General features: G+C 42.2%; 1 protein-coding gene across 2 annotated transcripts; it reads right to left on the bottom strand.

The window, feature by feature from the left end:
- Positions 1-415: 415 nt before the first annotated feature.
- Positions 416-19752, bottom strand: LOC113158550 (protein FAM53B-like). 2 transcript variants are annotated; one of them, XM_026354525.1, is made up of 6 exons: positions 19585-19752; positions 19018-19227; positions 10597-10866; positions 9451-9505; positions 6975-7813; positions 416-1606 (listed from the first exon to the last, which is right to left on the bottom strand). In XM_026354525.1, the coding sequence occupies exons 3-6, from the start codon at positions 10675-10677 to the stop codon at positions 1259-1261; spliced, it is 1323 nt and encodes a 440-aa protein (XP_026210310.1). In that variant the 5' UTR covers positions 10678-10866; positions 19018-19227; positions 19585-19752; the 3' UTR covers positions 416-1258. The 2 variants fall into 2 exon arrangements, with proteins under 2 accessions (XP_026210310.1, XP_026210309.1); XM_026354524.1 differs by lacking the exon at positions 19018-19227.
- Positions 19753-20457: the final 705 nt, after the last annotated feature.

Raw genomic sequence — 20457 nt, 5'->3', positions numbered from 1 at the left:
GGGATATTCCATGTCTAGACTTCCTGCCATTTTGTTTGGGCCTGGTGAGCAGCATAAAGGCGTTACACAGATACAGTATTTACCCAACTGGCTCAAAATAATAAAGAGAGATCCAAATAGATTAGGTAAGCCCTTAAAAGAAAACAGTGAATTTATTTGGTCCCTAAAGAAATTACATCAAAAAAGATCTATGGACATTCAAAACAATGAAGTTTGAATGACTGAGCTTCAATAAAATGGTTCTGAAATGTGATGCAGGAAGTGAGTGTGGGTGAGTGAGTACAACTTCTAAAGAGTATCTGGAAACTTTGCAGGTTATTCAGACTTTTGATCTGCCAAAGTGAAAATCTGTCTTGCACAGCAATACTACTTGAAACTATAAAGCATTCATTGAGCTGAAATAAAACCAGACGAATGAGAGCAGGATATAAATTTATTTCATGTCCATTCTGTTAGAAGAAAGTATTCTTGCTCCTTCACAAACAGTTACTTAGAAAAATATACATTGATATTAGAACTGAAAACTTGAGATTCAGTGTTTAATTCAAATATACAATTTGCATATTAAGAAACTACAAAAAAAAACAACTGGTCAGAAATGGTGGCTTCGATTGAAGCTAGTTTCTGGAACAGAACAGTGAGAGTAAGCATTCAAAAGAAGGCACTGCCATTTTCTGAACTCCTTGTAAAGCTTATTGAGCCTACATTCAGCACAAAAAAAAAAATAAAAAAAAAAATCAGATTTTCATGTGTGCACAAAAGATGAAGAGGAAGGTCAAGTCTGTGAAAATGATACCTCTTCCTGCTGCACCCCATCCTTAACGCCCCCACTTTGAAAAACAAACTTGAGCTAAATACAGAAGAGCCCAGCTACTGCTACAGTACTACAAACCTAAGGTTAGCCAACTTTGGAAAGGTCATCAGGTTGAAAACACAACGGGGGCTGGGAAGTTTCCTAAAACTAACCCTCACTTTCCCCAATCCTGAGTTAAGCTGAATACCCAATTTAAAAAGAGCATCTAAGGTCACTGATCTTTGATTCAAACAGTAAGAACGTTCAAGGCAAATGTGTCATTATGAAGCCATTAACAACATACTTAACCCATCTTTAAACACTTTCTTTGTCTTGCCTACATTTTCCCTTTCATATTTGACAAAGAAACTTATTTCTTTTCCCTCACAGCTCTTCCTATTAGCCATCATTTGGTACATCTATGTCCAATAACCTTGCACAACAGTCCAGCATCCTCCAAAATGTTCAGTTTCTTTCAATCTGGTCAAGATCCAGCTCCCCTCCGAGCTGGAAAATGTCCCTCTGTGCCCCACAATCACCCTTCCAGAGGGTGTGTTTACCACCCATGATTCCTACAGGAGATCCAGGCCGCGAGTCCATGCTACAGGCTGAGTCACTGTCAAGCTCTTCATAGGACGAATCCTGTTCCTCATCATCTCCTGGCACTTGCTGCTGTGAGTCCAATCCCAGTTCAGACACAGCAGTGACGTCTGATTCTGCTTGGCTATGGAGGGACGGTGGGGGCAGGCTTGATTGGCAGCCCTCTGTGGCTAAGAATCCAGGGCAGCTCAAGCTCTGAAAAGTCTGAAGGTTCTGAATAAAAGAGAGAAAGAGGAAATGTTCACATTTTCACATTAACTAATGATGTTACAGGAAAACAAAAAAAAAAAAAAAAAGAGGGTTTGTGATTTTGAGTTTAGGGATTTCCAGAATGCCAGTTTGTTTTGTTGGTTTGGGCAGTCAAAGGCTGACCTTCCCTTTCATTGAAGGCATGTGAACACATAAACATGCAAGCACATAAATACATGCACAAGTCATGAAAGAATGCACACAGAACTCTAAACAAAACACTAAAATGAGTTACCAGCCACAAAGGTATCGTGTTTCAAACTGTGTTCTAGGCCTATTTACCACTGTGGAAGCCACTGCGAAACACACACATCATGATGAAGATGACCCAACACAGTACAACAGAGGACAATCCCTATTTAAGCCCATTTTATTCAGTTACGTTTTGTAATTCTGCGCTGCTGAGGATATATGTACATCTACACGTGGTTGGGTTTCTGCACTAAATGTGATGAACTCACAATTTATTTTGTGGTTTACCTTTGTGCTCTCTTTCCACCCCGAATTCCCCTCTACAACAAAGAAAGGCAGCCGTGCAGTGCAGTGAAGGGGTTAATGATCTCTCGAGTGCCCCAGCAGCAGATGTTGGAGGCACTGAGGTGAATAGAGATGAGGTTCTCTCTATAGAGCCTTGTCTTACATGACAGACACCTCTAATGTTCTCTAGCATGTGTTAGGACATTGCTTTTCCTGTTACAATGAGGTGGGAGTCTCCTTTTCTTTAGAATCACTTTAGTAGGCTCACTTTTTCTCCCCCCCCATGTCCTGATTTAGCGCCGTCCAAAAGCAAAGTATACCACAGGATTCTGGCTGTCTGACTTAAAGGTCTGCTCTCTTTTGCTGGATTAACTTTATATGTAGGCTGCCCAAACACAGGAGACTTCATCTGCAAGTGCTTGTGGTGATCATGTGAGGAATGGGAGGCCTTTGCTGTAGCTACCCCATTGGAGTGGAAAAGGGGATTTCTGAGCCCTCACTCTCTCGGTACCACCCCCCTGTATTACCCCACTACTAATTGTCACAGCAGAGAGGGAGATGAAAGGAAGCAAGAAAAGTGGGGGCCACAATATGCTTTCTATAAAATCTACCGAGTCTGACTGAGATGACGGTGGGTGTGGTGGCTGGCTGGGAGAGCAGGATTAGATTTCTGGTGTGTACCCAGCTTTGTCTGTGCATTTTCTTCCATTTGATTTGCTCATTCTGATTTGCCTTACAGAATTATATGCAAAAACATATAGAACAAATCCCCATTGAGCAGCACTAGATAACAGTGGAGAGAAAAAACTCCCTTTAACAGAAGAAACTTGCAGCAGATCCAGGCTCAGGGAAAGAAAAGAACGAGCAAGAGACAAACACTGGGCTTGAACGTGGGCCAGAAACTGCACACTGGAAACAGCTCTGAGGCTGGGCATACCTGCCCTACCCTAAGGAAGAATCACAACTAAAGCAGACAGAAGACACAAAGTAAATGATGTGCAATGGTGGCAGAAGAGCTCAGCAATTGAAGGGAGGTCCCCCAGCAGTGTAAGTCATACAGCAACATAAATAGGAAATCCTCAGAGTCTCATGAGCCAGCTCTGACTACAAGTTTTCAAGTAGGAAAGTTTTGAGCCTAGTCACCTGGGACCCTGCGTCCTTATATGAGGATCTCACATTTTAGGCAAATGCATGTGAAACCAAAGTTTAGGCCCTAAAAGGCCAGTCTTAAAAAGCAGAAAAGACCTCCTTCTTGCCAATGCTACTCTATTCCTTTAACCTGTTAAATACATTTTTTATTATCCTAAGTGAGACATAAAGTCATAAAAAAATGATTATTCTGTACACATAATAGTCAGTATCTGTTGTTATGCAGAAACCATGATCAACACAACCAGAACTTCCACTGTAAAGGCATTATCTACAACATGAGTCTGAAAGGCAGCTGCTGTGGGAGAAACACAAGCCAAGAGGTTAGGCAAATATCCTCCTGATAATTAGGGCAAACAACAAACAACACACTGCTAAATACCATGGCAAAGGTCCTGCAGTGCACTTGTCTAAAAACATACAGACCTAAATAAGCAAACATACACAGAAAGAACTATACAAAAGTTTGCAGGTACTTCACAATGCACTATGTACAGATTCCAAATGAGAGTATATTACTTAAGATTAGCTTCTTTGCTGATAAACAACATCCTGCGACACAGTGCTCTGAAGAAGACCTCTTACAGCAAACAACTGTAAAACTAAAGAGAGGGCAGAGGTGCAAGCAAAGACAGAAGTTAACCCATTCCTGTCAGCCAGACTACAGACTCCTTTCATTAGTATTAGCATTCATGGAAATGCCTGGAGGCAAGATGAAGAAGATAATTACTGTATGTTTGGTTAGGTTTAAGCAAAGGTTGAATAAGCAAATGTAATATATGTGAGTGCATGCTGGCGTTTGGTGATGCTTTACACAGTACCTTCGGGACAAGTCAGAACATGTTTTTATACGTCATACATGGTGAACACCACGCCTGAAGACGCCTACCTAGGTGCTCCCACAACCCTGCGGGGCTTGATGCTCAGCTATGATCACCATTCGTGCCATCCCACGAAAGGAGACAGATGGAGAGGGGAGGGGATGAGCGGAGTGCTCGAACGTGGGCCAGTAGGAAGATATTAATAGAGAGGAGTGAGGAGTGTGTCTGCCAGCTTCCCTGCAGAAATAATACCTCCTTTCTTCACACTGCTATTTCTCTTCTGAATGCACAGGCAATCAAACACACACTTTCAAGCACTTGCTCAACACACCCCCTTTTTACCACCTCTACTGTTACCACAACTAACCCAAAGATACTCTAATTTTTCTTCAAGTGTAGTTGTCGACCAGGACTACTTGGCAGACTTAAAACAATAAAACTGGTTCCTCAAAAGCAAACCATAAACTAAGTCGACAATCATTCAGCAAGTGACCTAGAATCAAGAGGTGACATTCCCAGTCTGACAGCATGCTACGCCCACAGTGCAGAGGAAAAAACAAAGAAGGGCCAAAGTGGTAGGGCAGCCAGGGATAAAAATGAGACAGTGGACAGAAGAGTGTACAGATACACACGGCTGATGGAGGATATTCAAGGAATTATGGGGGTGGCTGCACGTAAATCCCTACGGTAGTCGAGTTATAGCTGATTAGCATGACATGCATCCCTAGAATTCACACCCGCCTTCATTGACGCGGTTGAAGAATCTAGAGGCCAAATTACACCATGTTCCACTGACAACACACACTGGAGACTTGTTAAATACTGAGCCTCACAAACCTCAACCCCCCAAAAAATTGCACCAGACTTAATAACAAAAAACTTGTGCATTTAATGTCCAGAAAACCTAAGCATAAACTTGTAAGTAATCCTACAAATGTCACTGAAGTACACAGATTGCCCTGAAAAATATGCAGGGCAATAATTTTTTTCTTACCTGAAGTTCACACAGTATTACTCAATCACAAACCTGTAAAATGGACTGGGGAAGGTGGCAGTTGTGTGTAGGTGGGATAAGAATAAACAGCTCTCAACTAGACTCCTAGACATTGCTTTTTACCCTGTGACTAAAAATGGTCGCTAAAAATTACAGTGATCTGACATCTAATGAGCCCTAAAACAGTCATGAGCCAACAGTCAAATGGTAGAAATATGATGTGATTAAGCCATTTAAATCTGTAGTGCAGGAAGTTTGAGGTTATTTCATTTAGCCTGACATAGTATAGCCCTGCTTGTATGTGCTTCAGGACAGAGTAGAGGAAGCCTTCAACCAATGTTGTCATTGACAACAACATTCGTATCAAAATAAGTTTGAGATGGCTAGGAAGAGAAAGAGAAGTGAAAGATGAAGCATTTGCTTTGTTACTGCATGCAGTCATGCAAGTCTTGTGAAAAACAAGAAAAACTAAAGAGAAAAATAAAAACTGAGGTGAAAATCAATGGCTGCTGGCTCTGGTAATGACTGAGAACAGATTCTATGTTTACAATTATGTGCAGAAGTGTGTAGACTGCGCGTTTAAGCATTCCTGCAGACACAGGTCACATAAAACTGACCCCATGTGTGAGTTTCTGCATCTGAGCATGTGTGCGTGATCACAGTGCTTGATTTTCCTGTCTTAGCAGCTGGCATGACTAGAGGAAACATGTTTGCTAGGCTCCATTACCAAAGCCTTGTTGATCCAACCCTGGTCCTGAGGGTGACTGGCTGGGAACATGACTCTTTGGGAACAGGAAGGGAGGGCATAGGAATAAATTGATGGGACTTTCTAATCAGAGAACAGGAAAAGGACAATATATCTGTGATAGGAGGTATGATGATGGAGGATTTTCGTGGATTGTATGTGTGGGGATGAATAATCCAAGCTCTGAGTCATCACATCATATCTGAGAACAGGTTAGCTTTGCCATCAGTGGCTGCTGCTGATGCTATACATTGAGCTACTATGCAGAATGTCGACAACTTTCAAATGAATAATGCAGAACAATGTGACACAATAATCAAATGAAGATTTTTCTGGTCTATGCAAAAACATCACATCACTGCCAAGAATCAAAACAGCATGTGTCATTAAAATATTTCTACGGTTCTATTTTGGGTCTGGTTTTGCCCAGGGGTCATTTATACTCTCTGGCTGTTCCACTCTGACCTTACATATGAACAAACAAGTTGTCATTGGAAAAAAGTTGTGTGCATCCAAATCTGTCTAACTGCTTGATGGTAGAAACAGGGACACAAGAAAGGGATGAAGCAGGACAGTGACTGCAGGAGGGAAATACAGGGCAGGGGTTGCAGAGAGGAAGCAAATGAACGATGAGGGGTCCAACCTTTGGAAGGGCTGTTTACCCAACAGAATAAATGAAATGATAAACCGGAGCTGGGCCTGCTAGAGCGTGGCACTAGGCAGCGTGACCGAACATGAGGAATGCTTCTTTGGAAGCACCACTCCCTAGTAGAGGGAGGTCTGAAATCACTTAGCCCTAAAGGCTCAGACTGACGACCCAGAAAACTTAATTCATTTTGATTTAATTCAATGCCTGATCAGACTCAGGGATAGACAGGACCGGTTATATTTGAGGATGTCTTGACCTTCCCCTTAGTCTAAGAACAAAAAAGCATTTGTCTGTGTTGTGTGTTTGGACCAGAATTAAATTAAAAGGACATATTTCAGCATTAAAGCCAAACTAAAAATGAACTGATGCTGGTTAATGCTCATTGAACACAGTGATTCTAAACTCTGTGAAATGGGTCAAATTATAATATTACACATGATTGTAAGTGTGTGTTCTTGTCTGTGCGTGCCAACCTGTGTTCAGCAATTCCAACTAACCTGAGTCATCTTTGCCAGGTCCAGGGAGGGCCGCTGCTCCTGGACATCTTCCTGTCTCCTGCGCTTCATACCAATCTTTTTGTCATTTAGCACACAGGGCTGGGACCTGCTTCGAGACAGACAGCCAGTACCTCCGGCTCTCTGGCCAGCTCGCCTTCCCATTTCTGGGGTGGACTCTGGAGAGCTGTCCTCCAACGCCTCTTCACTCTGGAACTCTGGTAGGCTGATCTGCTCATGGGAGAGGGAGAGAGGTCTGAGGAAGTGGTGATGGGAGGAGTGGTGATGTGAGGGAGGAGAGGTAGGGGACACTGGAGAGGCAGTGAACTCCGGGTGGAGAGGCAGTCGCTGGTTAAAGAATGGCAGGTCCAGGGCTCCATCTGAAGGAATGCTGGAGCGCGAGGGCAAACTGAAACTCGAGCTACGTTGCATGGTTGGAAAATGGCCCCCAGAGAAACCCACTCCTCCTCTGACACTTCCTCCACTGTGACACCTTCGTTTCTCCACCGTTGTCCATACTCGAGAGCCTTGGGGCCTCCAAGATGAGCGGAACCCGCTGAATTCATCAGATAATGATAAGGAGCGACACTGACGCTTGCTCGGGGGTGCTGTAGGGGCTTGGCTGGTGGCTGTAGTGGTGTAGTGTGAGGTGGCAGATGTGTTGTGGGGGCTGGCCATGCCACTGCCACCGATGCTGAGATCCCTTATCAGACTGGTGATTGCTTGAGTGCTCCCTGGTTCAGGCATTGCATCCCACAGGCTCTCCAGACTGGCACCAGACTGGCAGTGAGCTCTCTGCTGGATGGCACAGCTTCGCCCCAGGTCCAGCCACCTATCCGCCTCTGCAACATTGAAAACACCCATTCTCACACTCATTGATCATAGCTGCAGCTTTTATGTCCCTGTGCAGCTAGCTTAAGGAAAGGTAATAATATCTGAAAAGAACAACTAAACTAAACCTTAACACAACAACAAAAAGAAGCAGAAATAAGCTTAAGGCATGATGGAATGGTTACTGTAAGGACAAGCTGTGTGAAAGAAAAAAGGAGGTTATTGTCTGCTAACTGCAGTTGCAAAGTATTTAACTAAGAAGAAACTGAACAGACACTTAAGGTCATTTAGGGGTGTAAACCACAAATGGCAGCAGAAAATCATGAGCTTTGATGCATTAAAAAGACAGCAGCAGTTCTTTGTCTAATGGAGGAAAAGATTAACCCTAAAGCATACAACACAGCTGCAATTCAAACCAGTGCCGAAGAAGTTGACTGCGTTTAAAAAAAACAAAAACAAAAAAAAACAAAACAAAACAAAAAAATTGTTAGCCTTTCTTTTTGCGTGGTTTAGTTTCTGCCAGTGTGACTAAACAAGATCACTATGTGCTACAGTATGCAATTATTTTTTGGCTGTTCCTTCACTCCAAGACTTGTCAGGCCACATAATGTTACGGACGTTGTTTTTGAGGGATGCAGAAAACAAACAACTAAAGGAAACCACATTCCTCACTATTAAAACCTGGACCTGCACGAATTCAAAGCCAACAAACATAAACTGCATAATATGATAAGACTCAGCCAGGGCAACTGTTGGCAAGTCACTCCCATTAGTCAAGTGGTTAGTAAGATATGCTTTGGAAAGCAGTATGACTTGCCAGCTGTCTCACCACCGGCACAAGAGTCCATCACACAGCTGTGGGAGATAATACACCTACAGTAAAGTGCCATAGTGGAGTGAGCTACTAAGCCAAGTGGTTAAGTTGTGAATCTATTGAAGCTTTTGGCAAGAAAGACCCTTTACTGATCCAAATCCTGGCCTTTGGCGATGCTTCTTCCTAATTTTGGCATGATCTCTCACAGACTGGTGGACGGAAATCATTGTTTTGGGAGGACAAACAATGTACGGGGGCTACAGTGACGACCTGACAGGAATGTTAGGAAAACAACTTGACAAAGGGAGAAAGAGATGAACTTCAAAAGCCCACCCTTTGAAACCAAGAGACAAAGCGTTGGTTGTACTAACAAGACGTACAAGACAATGTGAATGTCAACATTAACTGTGGACACAGTAAACCGCACTCCTGCCTGTGACATCACCATCACCTCTTAAAAAGAGAAATAAAACAGTGAGGTGGTCACTGGGGTTTGTATTTACTGTAGCATAGTGGGTAATTACTGCAACACTAACAGAGCCAAAGGGAAATTGTTGACATAAGCAACAACATATTCAATTGCAGTTCACTCCCAGGAGAGTGGTGTGCAACGTAGTGTTGCGGCAGGTGCACCCTGAGCATGAGAGGGGGGTGACTGACAAACGGCGAAAGGGAGAAGTGAGACACCAAGAGCAGTAGAGGGGATAAACAATGAGACAGTTACAGCAGGAGGGGTCATTGACCTTGATGGTTCAACTTAAAAAGAGATTCAACTGGAAATGCTTAACTTTGGTGAACAGGAGGGAAAAAGATTTTTGATTTCAGATAACTTACCCACAGTCGCACAGGAGAAGAGGGTGGTCCCTCTGCTCATGGTGTGGAGCTCACGCTGTAAAGGACAGAAAGAGAAGCAGGCAAACAGTCAGGGAGAAAGAAAAAGTGGAAAAGTCCCTTTGTTTGTCCTCATGGTGCAATCATTAGGTGAAAAAAGTCTGTACATTTAATTAAGAGCAACTCAAAGTGTAAAATGAGTATATGGCAAATACGTAACAACATGACACTGCAACGTCGATACGAAATCTGTTGTTACAGGTTTTCAATGCGTTTTCTACTTTTTACTTTTATATGAAACATGTTCTTCATATAAAACTCAGACTTGGTTCAATATTTAGGCTACATTTAAGTTGTACGATGATGGCACCTTACACACCACACCTCTTTTGTGATGTAGTTAGTTTATAAGCACAAAGGTTATTTAGGGAGTGTAAAAACTATTTTGTGTTTGCATGCTTATCTTCTAATTGGACACTTATCCCTCTCTCACAGTTCATTTCTTACGACAGGGTGGAAGCTGTCTGCACTAAGGACAAAAGGAAAATGTCACAATACATTGCTCTGGTTCACCTCAAGCTGGTTATTACCACAGCAAATAAATGTTTTCCCAAGATACGAGGTAAAGAGTTCAAAATAAAGGCTATGTTGCAGAAGACCAACAACACAATTACACTAAACATCTCAGGCCTTTAACTGAAGAATAAGAAGGTAATATTAAACCACGTAAAAACAATGAAGCGGTGCAAAAATCCTCACGTATTAACTGACTTAGTTTCCAGCTAAGATCTGCAGTAGGTAATGTTGAAAACTCTCGTCCTTTATGGAAGCTTCTATACATTTTAACCACTTATCTGCTCTGTTTGTTTAAGAAAATGAAAAGACTAAAAAACGCATTACTCACCAGCAGCACCATCAGTTTACTTGATTGTGGCCTGTTATGCTTACCCAAATTGTACAAGTAAGCACTGTACGTGACTGCAGGTAGCATCTGGGGCATGCATCATGCACTGATGTAACTCAATCACTGACCTACTCATTTTGCTGATTAATGCCTCGCACATGGAGCACAGTGCAGAGCCTTGACTGCAACAATAGTTAACAACCGGTTTGTTTTGTTAGAGACTCAAAAGGATAAACCTTTCTCACCAGCTGTCTCTGGATGTTCTTGGAGCTTACATCATTGACACCCTTCTTCTTTTCCAGTGTTTTCGAGAAAATGATCACCATGGTAGCACGCAGCCCTGCTCCAGTCTGTTCAGGTGCAGATGAAGGTCACGGGGTGCCATCTTACACGTGGGCGGAGGGCACATAGTGCGTTTGTGCGAAACGAACACACGGTTGATGACCTCCCATCTGTAGAGCCGATCTCAAGTCCTGATGATGGTGGAGGTAGGAGGGTGTCTCTCACACCGAACCCTGTGTCGACAGAAATGTGATCCGGGCAAAGAAAAAAACAAATAAATACTCATTGAGGTTTCTTGTGAGGTTTATATTTAGGACACAGTGTTATCTCAAAACAACAAACATTACAACACAGATTTTCCACTGGGCCCTCTACATCTACGGGTACAAAGGTTAGAGAAAAAAACAAAAATCCAGCTCTACCAGTTCTTTCTTTTTATATTTGAAAGGTTTACTACAATAATACATCTTAATCTATGTGAAGATAACACAGTGTAAGGCTCAGGTGACCCACTAGGTTTTCTTTGAGGTAGGAGTTTGATGCCTAGCAGATCACCTTTTAAAAACAAGCATTACTTGGATATGTAAAGATTATACATTCTTCAATGAGAGAGACAAGAGAATTTTTACTTTAACACACTTCTGGTCTCCATTCTGAAAACATGTTTGAATCAAATTGCTGAGCTGTTCTGTGTTCACAACTGGGGTTCACCAGTGGGTTCAGTTTTACCAGCAGAAACCAGATGAACGGCATCATTTCAAAGTTGATTTCTGTCTTTGCATTTACTGTACACTTGTAATAACTAAACAACTCCTATACACGCCCATAACACTAGTGCATTGCTGCCATATGCCAAATTGTTTGCATATCCTTGTGAATAATGATACACTGTGCATATAAATTAATCCACAGAGCTTAAGGGAATATTACTATGATGTGACAGAAAGAAAGGTTCAGCTAATCCAGGGGAGAAGAATCCCTCACATCACATCACATCACATGACTACAGATGTGGGTAGAATAACATATGGAGCTGTGGTTTCCTTGTTGACTGCACACACCAGCACATGGTAAAGAGTTACATGTAAGACCAATGGTCCATATGCTTTTATCTGACAAACATGTCTTGTCGTGTCTGCTCTTCTCAGCTTTTTTTAATAGTACTTAATGCATGAGAAAGATCTAGGTTAATGACGGGCAGGTTCAGTTACGCTTACTTTATCCTTAGTATGGGAAAAAATAAAAGTTGACATAGCTACAGTGACCTTGGTCTTGAGCTTCTCTCCTTCATTAGCTAACCACCAAAGACACCGACAGCATCCAATTAGTGAGTACGAGCATGATTCAGATCCCCCAATCAACTGTTGGCTAATGACAGCTTTCTGCTGTGGAGCAACACTTGAGGCTAATGGATCTTCCAGACCTAATATGTTTTCCAGCCCGTGTAACATGTGGTTTCATGTTAAGTAAGGGTTGTTGCACTTATGCAACATGCTTTAAAAGAAATAGATGCAAAAGCACAGTGGGTATTAAAAGACTTGTGGGATGTCAAAAAGGGACACATAATAAAAGCAGAAGACTGGGAGGTTGTTGATAATGGGATTTAATAAAGCAATTGTATCTCAGTGTAGTAATGTTTTGTTACTTTACTGTGTCATCTCCATCACTTCTCTCTTCTCAAGCCTCATGACTGTATGAAGACTATAAATGTTTCATGTAGGCCTGCCTCAAACCAACTGCAAGCATATGACTCCCATTATCTCCATTTATGCCGGAGACTCAGTGGAGCACAACTGGGCCTCTGCAGGCAAGTGGCACTAGTACTGGTAGGAGTCAGAGGAGAAGGGAATGGTCTTCTAGATCAGTTATGCAGATTACTTTACCGATTAGGGCTGACACTGAGTAATGGGAACAGTAGTGTAACAGCATTTGTGTGTGTGTGTGTGTGTGTGTGTGTGTGTGTGGGGAGTGGCAAAAGAAGCATGATGGTCATTTGTGTAGGTTGTTACAGTGAGCTGTTTGACTAATGCAGTTAGGAAGTGTGACATGTTCCTACGGGGTGAAACAGCACATCAACAGTGAGAATGAGAAGTGTGCATGTGTGTTTGTACATGTGTGTCTGTTTATGCTAACCTGCACTTGTGTGCATGTATACTATAGTGAATGGCAAGTGGGGTCATGGGAGAGGGCAGACCGAGTGTGAATTCAACCCCAGAGCTATGCTTACTTAATGAACCGACTCCTCATGATGGGAAAACCAGGGCTTAATGGGTAGAGCACTGTAGAGCACTTGTGTCAAGCTTCTACTGATCAGATCTGACTTTCACCATTTGAAAATATTTTGACCGGTTGTCATACTAAAAAAAAAAAAGAAAAAGAAGAAGAGCTTGGTTTGCCGGACATCCCACCTACAGTACTAATGTGACAAGTGAAACTCGCTTACACACAGACCATTTCCTTTGTGTGTTAAATAAATGTATGATCACAGGACCAGGTTTACATCCTTTCCTCACTACATGTCAATATCTAATAACGCATCACAGCTGCCATGTTTTTCCAGTTTGAAAATGAACAAAAAAGTGGTCAGATATAGAACTGGCTACCAATACTGTAGTGTCCTGCAGTCTACTTTCAATACATCCCACAACAACAACAACAACAACAACAACAACAACAACAACAACAACAACAACAGCAACAATGCCAAATTTCTACTAGACCTTGCATGGCAAGAAGAAGATTTAGCCATGTTATTTATGCAATGTTATGTCACATCTAGTCTGTGCAATTGTGAAGCCCACATCACATTTGATTAGAAACAAACTGAGGGAAAGAAATAAAACATTCTGTATCTAAATGTCCACAGGGGCCTAAAATCTAGTGGTAATTCTAGCTAAGATTTGTGTGCGCTGGGGTGCAGACAGCCGCTCTTGGCTCACAATAGCCAATGACTCAGGAGGGCACTAGAAAGGGCAGCTAAGATAATATGGCTCTTTGCCCAGGCTGTGATTTGTACAGGCAGATGAATAGAAGCCTATTTGGGGCCCCCTAAAGATCTGTGACGGGGTGTTTGGTGTCTATCACCAATTGGCTCTGGTCACCGCATACTTGTGCGGAGCGCGTCTGGTGTCAAGACTTTGATCAGTGGCTGGGACCTGAAAGAAACCAACTCATTTCATACTAATGAAATTAGGACCAAACAAACATACTTCACTGGTGGTGCAAGTGAAAATCCCTGTGTATGTCAGATTTGTTTTTTAAAATTTTTAATTTAAGTTTATCCCTAACATCTATTTATTTTAAAGAGAAACTGACAAAATGAAGCTGAATGGTGACATCTTTTTTATAACACATCACAAGTTGTAGTAAGGGTTTAATACAAATAAGAGCCCTTTTGTGGACACAGGGATTTTTAAATTCAGGGTGAACACACAGCCACCTCTCTCTCTCTCCAATATAATGCAGTCAAGGTTGTAAAATGGTCCTAGGGAGGTCAAGACATACCACCGAATCCTCTGGCCATCACCCTAGTACCCACTTGCAGAGGAACGCTGGCCAACATCACTAGATCTTAAGAAGTGCATTAATAATGAAGTGCTCATTCAGTCAAACTTCATGCGCTGTCAGGTTCTAGGCTTGTTCAGCTGATTGTTCGAAAGGAAAGACTCCGACCATCAATCTGTGCACCAACTACTAAAAGAACAATATAAAAAGATTGCTTAATTTCTTACTTTGGAATAGGTGTGGTTATCTATCCAACAGGTCTGAAGTGAAAACAGAAGCAGCCATCACTCACAACAGTCAACCTGAAAGTCCAGTTGACACTGGCGTTTTTCTCACTGCAAGGGTGGCACGAAGTCACACTAGCATAACACACACACACACATAAAAACACACTTCCCTTTGCATTATACGGGTTCTGCTTCCCTTGTGGTCACATGCTGCTGCTGAATTGGGTGTGGAGCGCACAGACTTCATTACTAAATACATGCAGACAGAAAAACCCAACTGATTAATCATTGTGACACTAAGTTAACTTCACATGTGCTCCCGTGCTGACCCACCTTCTGCTTTCAAAGAAGAAACACAATAAACTAGTGCAACAAATACAACCACATATATTAACATTAGGATTTACTGCAAGTAAACTGCATAATGCGAGAGAGTGAGAGCAACTAAGAAAAGTACAATGGTTAATGTAAAATATCTAGACACACTGAGGATTGAAAGTTCCCCCCTGAGTAAAGACTCATCAACTCAGTAAGATGTTGCTGCAGGACAGTTTCTGTCCGACTTCCTTCATATAACAGTTTCTAAGCAAGTACACTGTTTGAGGGAATGTAATGGGTAGCCATAGCAACCAAACAAAAAACAAAGGTTAACAGTGACAACTGGTGATTTCAAAAGGCAGGCATCACCCTGGTCGTAAAGAACAATATCGTCATTGCTTTATCAGTGAGTGTGTTTGTTATAGGAAGCTGAACCACTGAACACGGCCAGCTGACTAAGCTGCAGCACGAAACTCGCAAAAACAACAGCTTCTCTATTCATGCAGCCTCAAATTTATTCAAGGTCGACCCCTGTGTCTCCGACCAGGACTTACTTGGGTGAGAACTTAAGAAGCTTGACAGGCACAGGATCAGGTGTATCAGTTTGAGTAAAGGAAGGTATGGGGCCCCTTACCCCATGGGGTGACCCTCACATGCCAAGATTCTCTATACATCAGGCACCCCCAGTAATTACACTGCCCCCCGTCAATCCTTTCCTTTCCGCCTGTGGCTTCGTCTATTATCCTGTGAGCGCCTGTTCTGTTCTGTGCACAGTAACCAGAGCCCTATGTCATCAAGAATACATTACATGGGAGCCTCCAGTGCTGCAGCAATCCCCTGCAATTGCTCAGCTTAATAAGGGGGATGACTCCTATGCTGTATAAGCAAGTGATGTTATGCAGGTGTCGCTACCAATAAAGTGACATAACTGCTATTACATAATACCATCACATTTTTGGAAAGGTATTAGGGTTGTGCTGGGTGTGTGTGGGTGGAAAAATGTCAGAAAGAAAACCGAGTAGCTTTCCATGGTTCCATTTATTCATTCACCAGTGGCTCAGCTCACCAATGGACAACGACTGCTCGCCAACACACAAACTGCTCTATTGCAATTCTAGGGTTAGATCTTCATCTGCACCATCCTAAATCTACTTCCAGACACTGTAATGAATCAGCAGATCTGCTGCCAGTGAGCTAATTGGTTGCAAATCTTGCTGATTTCTGGTGTTCAGTCTGATGCTGTTGTTTGGAATGACCTGCAGGTGTAAAACACGCTGACAGATTCAAACCCAACTCTTAAAAACCAATTAGAATATTTCATTGAGGCCTACGGCTGGAAGTTATGACATATGTCGCCATGATAATTGGCCATCTCTGTGCAAGCAGGATTGTCAGGACACACTAGCTTTGTTCTCAAGCCTAGGCTTGCACAAAGAAACACTTTTAGAGGATGTAGCACATTGAGTATCAAACCTGTCTGAGGAAAAGCTATTATGGACAACTGTCAGAGTCCTATACCTTGGGGCAGAAGCTGGATATTGTTGTTACAACTGCAGATAATAGGTTCTAAATATACTGCAAAACAAATTTGGCACTGTGCCGAGCACTAACCCAAGTTTTCATTTCTCTTTTTTGCCCCACTTGGGGGAGTTTTTCCACCACACAGAATCTACAGAAACTCTTCCCAACACATGATTCACACAAGAGCTATGTAATAGCTGACATTTTGAGGAGAAGCCAAGACTAAGCAGCTGAGAAAAATAAACAAAATACCAACCACTGACATTCACAACTGAGGTGTTATGAAGACATAAAGGCAACAAAAGACAAAAACAGACATTAGCTCACCTAGTTTGTGGAAGACAGAAAGAACACAGGCTATATATGCAGCTCTTTAATACCATCACATATGACAAATGAAGACAAACAAAATGAGTTAAGTGCTTTCTATGTTTTTTTCAGTAAAGGTACATAGTCACTTGAGTCAAAAAGCCACACAACTATTTTATAGAATAATGTCCATCTAATATAGGTAATTAAGAGTAAGCTTAAAAACAAAGCACTTTAGTATAATTCAGTAGAGTTCAACATGTCCATACATCTCAACCCACAGGTGTGCAGCATTTTCAAATAGGTATGTCTGATAAACTACAAACTGAGATGTGAGATGTGTTTAATGGAGCAGTGCTATTCTATCCCAGAATGCCTTCCATTTCAAAGTAGAGTTTGGTGGCTGTCTTGGGGGGTTGGGGGAGTGCTTCTCTGGTGTATGTGAGAAAGCCTCTTTTCTTTTCTTTTTAGCTGCAGGTCTTTGGCTCTGTGGGCGTCAAGACGCCAGACTAACAAATCTATCATGTTAATGAGGGAGGAAGATACAAACCGAGGAATAACAGCAGCAAATATACTATTTGTTTTTAACTCCCCGAAGCCGTAGTTAGGTTTCAGTGGGTGTGAAGCAGCAACAGCTCTGACTGTAGATCACAGAAAAGAAAGGGAAGCTTCTGAAATGAATAGACTATAACACAGAGACACAGCCAGGCATGGCTAACAATCTTTTTCTGGTAGCTTTGCATAATGCCTCAGGCCAGAGGGCGAGTGAAAGGAGGCGACCCACAGTATTAGAGAAACGAAAACATAAATAACAGAGAAATACATGCAAGTAATGATGCTGAAATATACAGAAAAGAAATAATAGAAACTGACAGGAAAAGGGAAAGTGGCAGCATGTGTGTGTGTGTGTGTTGGCTGAATGAGAGTTGTACACACAGACGGAGAATAGACCAGTGGCTTGCTCACTACACAGGCCCACAGCTGCCCACTGAATGGAGCCCTAATAGGGCCTTTTGCATGCAACACAAAGACGTTGCAAATGTGTGCGTCTTCAGCACACACTGAAGCGAAGAGCGATCCCCTTTAAAAACCCACCGGCCTTAATTGCGTCCATAAATTATGCCTATAGTATGCTGAAAGCAATTCTACACACTAACAATATCCAAAATGTTGTCAAGTACAATTACAGTGCATCAACTTGTGCTGCACTAAAACGATTGAAAAGAAAAAGTGATTACTGGCACCAGTGATGAGAATGTGTTACTAGCTCGTTTAATGTGCTACATTTCCAGATTAAATAATGTTGCTAAATTTTGCATTTCAAAGTTCATATAAACACAACTGCATGCTGGATTTGATAAAACATGTTTATGTTGATCTGTCAAAAGCCACAGTTATTGTAGTTCCTTAAGTAATGGCACCAGTATAAAAAAAAAAAATCTACCTGATGAATTAAATAATAATCAACAGTACAGTAAAAATCACATATGCAGATCAGAAATGCTTGGAAAAGTTATCTGTGAGACGAACCAGTATTTCTAAAGGCGCTCTTATCAGCATCTCCTTTGGATGACACCAGAACTGACATATGATTAAATCTTTGCCCAGCTCTTTGTTTCATATCCAAACTGAACTTTAGCTACACCTCACATTTTTGAGAGGGTTTCAAGAGAAGGACTCTTAATTCAACTGCTGACATTTCCTGTTTAGATTCTAACCAAACTAGCCAGCCAGCCAGCCCGCCCGGCGAGTCAAGGGCAGCCGCTGCTATGGTGGCATCAAGAAACATTTCCAGGGATTTTCAATTCGAGTGCCCTAGTATCAAACCAGTTCTTCATGGTTGTGTGTTTATGTATCCACAAAGACCAACCAACGGCCGTGAGATATCAGAAAGGGCGAAACAAGCACCAAAAAACAAAACGGAAATTACACAGACAATAAGTTTTAGTGCTTTGCTGCCTCTGTGCCCCACATTTGTGACCAAGTGGTTTTCATACTGAAATAAGGAGGCAATAAAGGAAAATGATTATGAACCCTGTCCTGTGATTAGCACAGCCGCCAATACGTTTATGGCTTTATTCACTTGACAATACATGGTCCCCATATGCCTGCATGTAATGAGTTTATTTTAAGTGTTCTCACCACCTCTTATCAGTGTGGGTAAGCTCAGTTTCAATTTCATTAATGCGTCATTTTGTAAATTTAGTGTATGTCTAAGCAGAATCGTTTGGACTCAGAGACGCAGCCTCTGTAGCCAAGGATGAGTAATTTTTGTATAAGACGTTAAACAGAAACAAAATTGAGAAAGACCCACGTGGCTCACAGTTTCAACCTTTTAAGCATTTACCACGAAAACAACTTTTTTTCCTGACAAACTCTGATCTGCAAAGCACAGAATTAGCTATTACAGATCACTGTGTCAAGAGGAAACAAACCCTTCATGTGTGGTGGAGATTGGTGAGAGATATGAAACCAGCCCTTATGACTCAAAACACTCAAACTTACAATCTCTTCTTTGAGATTGTGGTGAGGAGCCGTGTGTCAATAGGAGCTGCAGAGCAACCACACTGCCTCTCCACCTACAGGTCCTGTCTGTGACAACAGCCTGAGCTTCATTGCCACGGTTGATAGCTGGAGGGGAGTTTTGTGGCTTATACAGCTTGTGTGCAGCACCTCTACAGCAGATACATTCAATGCAGAGAAAACTTGGTCAGCCTGGGGGAGCAAACAAACATCACATTCAGATGCTGGGACTCACTTGCAAAAGCCACTGCATCTGATTCAGTCCAGATCTGCTGTAGCCAACTAAGCTGATTTTTTAATAGGTGACATCCACAAAGAGTGCCACAATAACACAAACTGCACTTTTCTTGTGTCTAATCTCGATGATCTATAAAAGAAAGAGTTTTCTTTGTGCTCCAACGCAACCTAACGATGTTGTCATCTACAGTTTGAGGCAAAGAGGAAACCCCAGCATGAGCAGACAAAGTAAACTCCAGAGCAGTGCGAGAAGAAACACGATGATGCATGGCTGCTACAACAATCACGTATCTTTAACAAATGCCCTACTACCTGGCCTGTGGAGGCTCTTTCGGAGGTTAGGTCATCTTCAACAAAAGGGGAGGCAGGGGAAAAAATAAAAATAAATCATGAAAGTTTCTCACGGCTGTAACAGCCGCCGGGTCAGCGTCTCCAGCGCAGGACTGAGCAAACTGCGTGCAGCCGAGGGATCGCTGCTGATTTCAGCCTTCAGCGGTGATTGGAACTATATCCGCGTTCAGACCAACCACGCAGACGGGGGGGTGGTGCACAGCAAGAGGGACCGGCTAGAAAACGTGTTCATCAGTAGAAATACCTGATTACTGCACAGCATTATCTGTAATAATTAGTTAAATCTATATAAACAAAACTCCACAATTGCATGTCCTCATACAGGCTTACAGTTTTATTTACAACACACAATCCACCCCTTGCGATTTGGTACATTCCTGCAGTGGTCCTCCCAGGCATTTACAACACTCATGCTTCTACTTTGTGTTACTATGTTCTTCATTGACGTTAAAGAAGTAGGTGTCAGCATCTCAGTATCATCAGAGGGAAAGTTACAGCTACACCAGTTGTCGGAAAGTTACCCACAGCCCCCTTGCTTGTTTCCTTTTGTGCTAGAAAAAAAAGTGAAAACCTGGCAGAAATGCTTTGAAATGCTTCCCCACTTCCACATTGGCCCACATGCCATGGGAAACTATCCTTGTACATGGTGGAGTAATTCAATCAGTCCACAAAAATCCTATTAGGAGACCTTCAAACCTGTTTCCAGGGAGATGTAGGAGGAAAAAAACATAAATATTTGCAGTATCACACATGAGAGGTTAAAATGAAAGCATGGCATTCATGCCGGTAGGGCAGCCAGTGGGCTATGGCATTAAGCCTAAACCCTTATAGGTT

This window comes from Anabas testudineus, chromosome 15 (genome assembly GCF_900324465.2).
Source record: "Anabas testudineus chromosome 15, fAnaTes1.2, whole genome shotgun sequence".
NCBI lineage: Eukaryota > Metazoa > Chordata > Actinopteri > Anabantiformes > Anabantidae > Anabas > Anabas testudineus.
Note: the sequence above shows the minus strand (reverse complement) of the source record. Positions and strands in the feature narration are given on the sequence as shown.

What these genes read in the sequence shown, in the direction of transcription:
- LOC113158550 (XM_026354525.1), bottom strand. Translation starts at nt 10,677, where the DNA reads ATGGTGATCATTTTCTCGAAAACACTGGAAAAGAAGAAGGGTGTCAAT. An exon ending in CTTCTCCTGTGCGACTGTGG is followed by an intron (nt 7,814 to 9,450) that starts GTAAGTTATCTG and finishes TCAATGTTGCAG; the next exon opens with AGGCGGATAGGTGGCTGGAC. An exon ending in ACCTGGCAAAGATGACTCAG is followed by an intron (nt 1,607 to 6,974) that starts GTTAGTTGGAAT and finishes TCTTTTATTCAG; the next exon opens with AACCTTCAGACTTTTCAGAG.